The sequence below is a fragment of the Syngnathus scovelli genome, chromosome 9 (assembly GCF_024217435.2).
Source record: "Syngnathus scovelli strain Florida chromosome 9, RoL_Ssco_1.2, whole genome shotgun sequence".
Classification (NCBI taxonomy): Eukaryota; Metazoa; Chordata; class Actinopteri; order Syngnathiformes; family Syngnathidae; genus Syngnathus; species Syngnathus scovelli.
Genome location: NC_090855.1, coordinates 11,822,064 through 11,830,399, shown reverse-complemented (window position 1 = coordinate 11,830,399; position 8,336 = coordinate 11,822,064). Strand labels below are relative to the sequence as shown.

The 8,336-nt window shown below is 42.9% G+C and overlaps 1 protein-coding gene across 1 annotated transcript; it reads right to left on the bottom strand.

The window, feature by feature from the left end:
• Positions 1-67: 67 nt before the first annotated feature.
• On the bottom strand, positions 68-8,260 carry lpcat3 (lysophosphatidylcholine acyltransferase 3). The gene is made up of 13 exons (XM_049731677.2): positions 7,950-8,260; positions 6,606-6,713; positions 5,338-5,444; positions 4,848-4,941; positions 4,624-4,661; positions 3,949-4,127; positions 3,764-3,872; positions 3,593-3,679; positions 2,894-3,057; positions 2,649-2,796; positions 2,246-2,401; positions 1,447-1,577; positions 68-1,300 (listed from the first exon to the last, which is right to left on the bottom strand). Exons 1-12 carry the CDS (start codon positions 8,032-8,034, stop codon positions 1,458-1,460), a joined length of 1,395 nt encoding a protein of 464 aa, XP_049587634.1. The 5' UTR covers positions 8,035-8,260; the 3' UTR covers positions 68-1,300; positions 1,447-1,457.
• Between the last annotated feature and the right edge of the window lie 76 nt (positions 8,261-8,336).

Below are 8,336 nucleotides of genomic sequence, written 5' to 3'. Positions count from 1 at the left end.
CGGTGGCACACTGGTTCTCCGAATATATATATTTTTTTTTTTTTTCAAAAAGAATCACATCATGATGTGTTGACGTAAAAAAATTGTGCATTTAATCTCATCAATACATTTCCAGGACACACACGGTTTTAAACAATGACGTCATACTTATTAGAATAAAGCAACAGGACCATTTCAGTTTTGAAATGCAGCACTTTTTTTTTTTATTCAGTATTAGAAAATTGTTTTAAAAAAAATCACGTTCCCCATGGGTTCTTTCCTAATTTTTTAAAGGTTTTTGTACATTTGGTAGGAATAAGGCATAAAATAAAACGAAGACCCTTGAAATAGCAATTATTCATGGTCACGGGGTTGTGTAAAATTTGACAGGCAGTTGCTACAGGCAGTCCCTGCAGGGTGAGATGATGATGACGGTGAGATGCATCACCAGCTGAGGCAGCACAGGTGAAGCACACAATGTTCCTCAACAGCTGCTTCACGATGGGATGAATGTTCCATCAAGTGGAGGAGACTTAAACTCATAACACGACTGCACCTTTTCATTTACTGTACAAAACAACACAACTGAAGGGAGTGGCAACAATGACGTCAAAGAATAAACATCCGGGTGGGAGCAGGTGGGAAGAGTCATTTCCTTATTACAAACTACAAAACATTTCCATTATAAAATTAAGTCTCTTTTTTTCAAGCAAATGGAACAGTAGAAACATTCATGAAGACAAGGCCATGTTGAGTCGGTTGTGTCTGTACAGCAGCTCATAAAAGTGTGTGCACCCCTCGAATCAAATCAGCAGCCGTCGTCTCAACTGTTTGTTTTTACAAGCGTGCGGCAAGAGTGTTTTATCGTTACATTCCAAAAAGTGCATTGACACCTCGCTTTCACCTCATGTGAAGCTTTACCGCTGCTTCTGTTGTTTAGAGACAGAAAATCGAAGAATCAAGACAAAAAATTAAATAATAATAATAATATTAGGGGCCAAGTTCAGGCTCCAAACCCGTGACTGCAGAGTGCAAATTATGTATCTCAGAGGATTTATAAAAAAAAAAAATTAAAAAAAAGAAATCATACCGGAAGCGGCCGACTGACAGGCTCCCCAGTTCGCCCGTGTGGCACAATGGTCGGTAAACATTTCTCCAAAAATGTTTATAAAAGCTTCCTTACTTTTTACACAAAAATAGATAGAGATTTATTTTCACATGAACATCTGTATATATTAGATATATATACTTAAAGGCCTTAAAATATTTTCTTTCCCGCTCCTTTTGAAAGTCACAGTTCCCTTCCGTGGATATTTTTGACCTGCAAAGGAAGCAGAGACACCCTTGAACATTTTTTTTTCATTTCAAGTAGAATTCTCAGACAGTTCTGCATACTTTATGCAACAACGGCTATTATTTGAAGTTTCAAAAACACAGTAGACATCGAGCTGTACAGCGTCTGCCTACCGTGCAGTTGTTTAGTCCTGCTTTAGCGGACTGCGTTCTTTCTTGGGCACCAGCGCCTTTCGCAGGTATGGCACGACTAGAAAGGCGACCAGGTAGAAAACGTGACCGCAAAAGTACACAGAGAAGTACACCTGCAACACAGAAGCAAAGACAGCCGTCACCATGGTGGACAAATTGGGACCGCTCATGACAAAACATTTATATGCAGTGGAACTGTTTTTTTTTTTAAATCACCTTCTTTCACCTAAGTCAAGTGTCATCTTCATCACCTGCCTATGATCCCCATGGCAACCGCTCCATTTCCTCTGTTAATACTCAAAACGGGGTTCGAAAGAGTCTCATCAAGCTATTTTCGCCCTACGTTTTCACAAATAAGTCCCAGAAGGACCCATACAAATTCACCATCTCAAGTTCGCCGCTCAACTGCCCTGTATAATTTTATAATGAAGGCATTATGACAGGCGCTCTACGTGCACCTTTGAAAGCAGGAGCGGGGGAACCTTTTTTTCCTATTAGCGACTGTAACGCCAGAATACATTTCTGAAAGAATATGACTCTACTGTTGAACAAATCTTAACTCTTATATTATGTAGGTCGGATGTATTTTTAATAGCCGCTCCTCGGAAGCTGCTGGAAGGTGAACAGCTTTGATCTTGAAAACATGCATCTTCTTTTAACAGTCCGATTTTACTCCCGTAGTGTGTATTTGTTTCTTTCTGTGTGGCCTAAATACTCAAACAAAGGAGACTACACTTTTGGCGGCAACTGAAAATCAACTTCCTGCGTGTTTGCGACGCACCTTGAGCCATTTATCGTAGGTGAAGATGCAGAAGGGCACCAGCGCGTAGCCCATGAAGAGCCAGTGGAAAAATTGCTGGATTACGTAGAGGAGTGGCAAAAGTGGCCCGTTGGCCAAATTTGTCAGCAGGGGACTGTCCCTCACCATCGCCTGGTACTGTCACACACACAAGGACACACAATTGCACACGTCTCACGAGCCAGCGATGACTTTGTCTCTTCTTAAAGTGGGCTGCTGCCAAATTAAGACCAGAGTCAATATTTAAGAATAGGCGTGTTTAACATTGGATCAATATGCTTTAGTCGCTTAAGAACCAGAAGTCTCTTCATTAAAAGGCTGTGCGGGTTGAAATGAGGCAAACGCGAATGATGATGACTTGAAAGGTCCGGAAAATATTTTCTACCCGTCGCTCGACGGTGATGATGATGAACTCCAAGGAGAAGCACATCAGATATCCCGAGTGGAGACCGTGCCATATGGTCAGGAAAAGCAGAGTGGACACATGGGAGAGGGTCTTGTTGCCCAAAAACTTGAGCCGCTTAAACACATGCCTGGAAAAGATAAGGAAAAACAAAAAAAAGTGTTAATTTTTCTTTTATCTATCGGCTGTTACACAATTGACTTTTCTGTACTGGGCGCCGCGCTGACCTGGCGGCCCAGGCGTTCGTGTTGATGTTGAAAGAGGCGATGGTCCCCCCGAAGAGAGGCGTGGTCTCAAAGAGCCACACCTTCATGTTGGCGCAGGCGTCCCACTGGGGCTCGCCGTCCCTCACGCCGTTATAACCCAGCCCGGTCAGGATGCACACACCCTCCTGCCAACGTCTCATCATCATCAGCGCAAATCATATCCCAGCACAAAGCCTTATCTCAAATCAAGTAAAAACTGATTTGATCAGACCAAAATCATAAGATATGTCGTAATCATGTTCAACTTTTGTAGATAGTGGAAAGGAAGTATTGATTTAACAATTATATTATAAATTAGTTAGTGTATCATATAACTATGTATACCAAGAAGAGCAGCAAGTGAGTTCCGGTTGGATTCCAAACGTCTGCTGCTAACTGGGCTAAAGTTTCGTTATCTGCCACAAGGATTTATTATTTACAGCATCAATGGGGGCAATAACCAACCTGGATTCTACCTTTGGCCACAATGTGAAGCAGGATTCTTTTTAAGGTAAGCCATAAAAAAAAAAAAAAAAAAAAAAAAAAAAAAAAATTTAAAAAGCTTGCATGTTAAATATACCCGACTTAACTTTGCAATGGCAAATTTTTTATACAACTCTCCTAAAAAAATTTAAAAAAAAAAGCATCATTGTAATCATGCAGATGGTGGTTGATACTTACGGCTATGAGCCAGCAGGTGACATATTTATACAACATGATTTTAGCCCACATTAAAATGAAGATGCAGCGAAACCAGAATGGACGAGCCTGCGGAGAAAACACAAAAGTGACACAAGACTCGGGGCAAAACCAAACCAAAGCTTGTCCAGGAATTTAAATGCGCAAACTCACATCATACTCATCTGTCAGGAAATAGCTCTCTTGCAAATGCGGACTAAAAATTGCAAATATGACCAGAAAAAGGAAGCCCAGAGAGAATCTCTTCACAGCTGGTAGCACGCTAAAAGAGGGATGAAACATGAGAAGGTGCGGCAAACGCAAAAATCTCAAGCGAGGCTTCGGGACAACTGCTCCACCTGTTTGGAGGTTTTCCCGGGCAGTCGCTGAGCTCCCCCGCCACCAGCTTCTGGTAACTGCGCAGCGTGAACTGCGGCCCCACTAGGAAGCCGCCGTAGAAGTAAGAGAAGCCGAGAACCTCTAGCAGCGAGGGCACGCTTGGCAGGGCGTCGCTCTTCTGCTGCGTGCTCAGCTCCGCCTGGATGTTAGAGAAACATTTTGATGGCGATGGTGGTGGGTTGCGCGATCGCAACGTGGCTGCATGAAAGCCGCACTCACAGTCAAAATTGCATAAAACTAAGACAGCAAGTCATCCAGAGCAATGTCATTGCTATCAAATTTCAGCCAGTGAATGACACTTGCTGGTCACCACAACTGTACAATCCATAATGAGCCACTATAAGAGCGGTAGACAAAAAAAAAATGGGAGGGTGTGCACACTTATGCAAACAAATTATTAATGAGATTTTTGAACATTCAATTAAGTTGTGTAACTTATCGGTCACATCAGCAGTGGACAAAGTTTCGAAATCCGATCATGGTCTTACTTATCCGTATCGCCAAAACCTGGCATTTGTTAACCTCGCGGCTCAACGAATGAATCGTGCAGGTGTAGCAAGTGCAGCAGCTAGCGAGCACGCGTGGAGAAAACAAACGAAAAGCAGAAGGAAAAGCGACGACGTCAACTGACTCACTGGTTCTTTCCCGCCGTCATAGTAATCAAATGCCAAACCTGAAATCAGAAAAGCGTGAAAAGGGGCGTTAAGGATCCGTGTTAGGGTGACTAATGAATGAAATTGTGACCTTTAGCGAGGCCTCGCGGCGTGTGCAAGCGGTTAATGGCCGTGATAAAGCACTGATAGACGGTGGTCGTAAAACAGAAAAGCGCAGCGGCGGCGCCATGGCCCGAGGTGGTTACCAATGAGTTTGAGCGTGAGGACACAGTGAGGCATGGTCCACTTGATGTCGTACTCCTCCGTGGCCGTGAAGTAATAGCCCGACAGCAGGTACAACTACAGGCAAATAGATTCAAAACAAAAAGGAGTTACGAAAGCATGGCCTGTTCGGAAACAAAACGGCGCAAGCAAATCAGAGGAGGAAGAAAAAATTGGGCACGTATTCAAAACTCTGGATTTTGCGAATATGTAAATTCACAATGGCTCAATTAAAATGTCGACACGGAAAGTAAGTAAAACGGGTTACTCATTAACAGCCGATAGCGATGCTAATGGTGGAAAGTCAGAAGCGGGGAAACAATGAGGAACAAAATGAGGACTTTCATTCTTGAAAATCAAAAGTCTTGTGACACCTCTTAATTGTTTCATCACGTAGAAAGGTAGTGAGTAGGAAATAATACGGTATATTAGAAAAGACCAAAAAAAAGCCCAGGTCACATGAGGACGGCTCACCATTTGAAAGCTGAAGCTGCTCAAGATGCCCGTCACCGTCCTTCCCATCAGCCGCAGCATTAGGAACTGCACCAGGACGCATACCGCCGAGTGATAGATCTGGGAACCTGTCGGAGCAAAAAGATTGGACGTGCTCGATTGGGTGCCTTTTGCTGACTTCTACAAGATGAGGAGCTTCTCGGTGGACACGCATGATTGAGCTTTCAGGTCTTACACAAGGAGAGATTAAGAGACAGACCTGCTGTGAGATCCAAAGTGCAGCCGCCAAAAAAATAAAAGGAGAAGAAAGAGAAAGCGGATCAATGTAATGTTAACCCTAGTGAATCAGACAATGGAGTTTTTTTTTCCCCCCACTTCTTTTTTGCTGTAATGACGTCACAGAAAGGCATCGTGATTAGCAAAGAGGAACTGTCTGGCCGTTAGATTGAAACAGGAAAGTATTGTGACAACGCACCGGTAACAAAGTAGAAGTTTGGAAGGTTCGACTGACTTTTCTCTGAGCTAATTAAAAAAAAAAAAGAAATATCAATATTAACAGTAGCAAATAGATCAGAATGATTCATTCTATTAGATCGAGTTGCACGGAGAAATTTCTATTTTGCTTTTGTCTGATTCCCCTCTCTCACGTGTTTATCCACAAATGGCAGCCTGAGGTGGTTTTCTCCATAAATAACAGAATTTGTTGGAAAACCTTTCAAGTGGCACTCAGGCGAGGATGCTTTGCATGCAAATAAGACAAATGCACACGGCTGGCCTTGGGTGGTGAGGAGAACCGGCAAGATCGGCCGGCGGAAATGTTAATCCCAAATCTCACATGCAAAAAAAAAAAAAAAAAAAAAAAAAAGGGGAGGGAGGGAGGGGGTAAATAGATGCTTTCATGAGCCCGGTGAAGAGAGGAATGAGAAACGGATTGCAAAATCTACTGAAGAAGAAGATGCAACCTCTGGGCTCTTCCTCTCAACCTCCAGGAACATAACACTTTAAAGACTCTGTGGTTGACTTTAGAGTGTCACCTGACCACGTCCAGCTTCTGAGGCCACAAGTTTGAGCTCAGCTTTGCGTGCTGTGCTAGTGTAGTATGTAAACAGTGCCTGACGTTCAGGTTAAAAGAGAGAAACCGCATGTTTGTCATAAGAAGAAAGAAATGGCAATGGTGAGTGTCCTTTCACTTGTACACTACTTTTCTGTTTTCAAGGCAGTCAAAACACTAGAGGCGATTTGTTCTATTTAAAAAACAAACATCGCCCTGCGCCCACTTTTCATCTCACCAAAGTTAAACGTGGCAAGGGCCAGTCCAGAGAACGTGTGGAACAGGTGGATAATGGTGGCGGGCTGGTGGAACAAGAGATTCCGGTAGATCAGTGCAAAAGGATATCCTGTGGGACACAATCAGTGGAGCAAATTAAATTACAGTTTCATGGGGTCCAATACAAGTTGAGTTCATTTTCTATTTAAAGGGAACGATCTTCAAACGTAAAGGTCGGGCAGAAAAGAAAAAAAGAGATCCAGTGTTTGAAAGAGCACAAAGGTGAACTAAATATAGTTTCACGTGTCTTAAAACTCGGCCAATATTTTCTCTCACTTACTTCATGAAGACCCTGATGACACTTTTGTATCAATAACGTATCAGACCATAAAACAAAGGAAGCTGGAAGCTTTTAAAACTAGACAAAACAGTTTAACACAAAACAACATGTACAAGGGAGCTCTTCTTTTGTAGAGTTTTGCACGGGTGAAGCAAGGTAACAGTGAAATATTTGCAATTTGGAGTTAAATGTTTCCCAAGTGTGTGACTCCAGTTTTCTAAACTCGCTCCTCACTCACTGTTCTCAGCCACGAGGTTAATGTAAGTGTAGTGTATGTCAACAGTGACCTGCTTTGAACTACAGAAGGCACAAAACAAACTTGAATTATAACCGATAAAATTGACGTTTTTCTATGTTGGCCTGGAAAAGGGAACGCTGTAGGGTGTTTTCCTTCGGACCACTAGATTATGCAAGAACCATTAAGCAACACACAAGGACTGGGAACATGCAGACTATCAGATTTAGATCATGCAAGTTGCCTCGACGTGTGTCAGGGCAAAGTTCAGAAGAAAACACAGAACATTTACACTTATTGCCATGCCCGCACACTGTTTTATGTCAGCTGGACGTTATTGCTGAAATTAGAATTGTACGATGTATATATAAATCACTCGTGCAACCTTATAAAGTGGATAATTGGCGTCTTACACACGATGAGACTGTTGTTTCGTTTGAAACTTAACGTTGGCCCTAAAGTGACGACGAGATGATACATTAATCGCTGCTCAAAAGTTGTTTGACCGTTAGCATCGTTGTCTTAATATTGAGAGCCAAATAAATTGATAAGCCTTTCACATGTTTTGACGGGTTTTATATTTGAAAGGCGTGGTTTGTAGACAAGCACAATATTTAACATAGCAGGCCAGTTTCTACAGGTAAACTCAGTTTAAATCTGTCATAACAATCCGTGGAAGACATTATGATATCAGTTCAACGTAACAACACGCTCGTTGCAAATAAGCAAAACCAATATGCAGTCTCAACCAGGGTTGGCGATGACCCGAATTTGTAAAGTGAAAAACTTACCGATTAAAATTGATAATATTAAGCGAACCGCAGGCTCAGAGGAACCCAAAGACTCCGAAAGATTCTCCAGCCAGGGAGCCGCCATCTTTACTGTGGGCGGAAACGTCCCTTCCCTTCGCGACGGGTCACTCACTGAACTCTACGGATTCGTAGCGCTCATGACAGGCGCAGACAAAGTAAACGACGTTGCGTGGGAACCCGCTGTGGTTCGGCCCCCTCCGAACTCTCAAAAATGAACAATTCTGCCCTCCTTCGACGGCGTCGAGTTAGCGAACCAGTTGGGGCAACGTCGGACCACGTAATTTTTAATATGCATCAGGACAGGAGGATCTGATTGGATGAAGAAAAAGAGTCCACCGCTCCCAGCCAATAGTGCAGCGCGTCTAC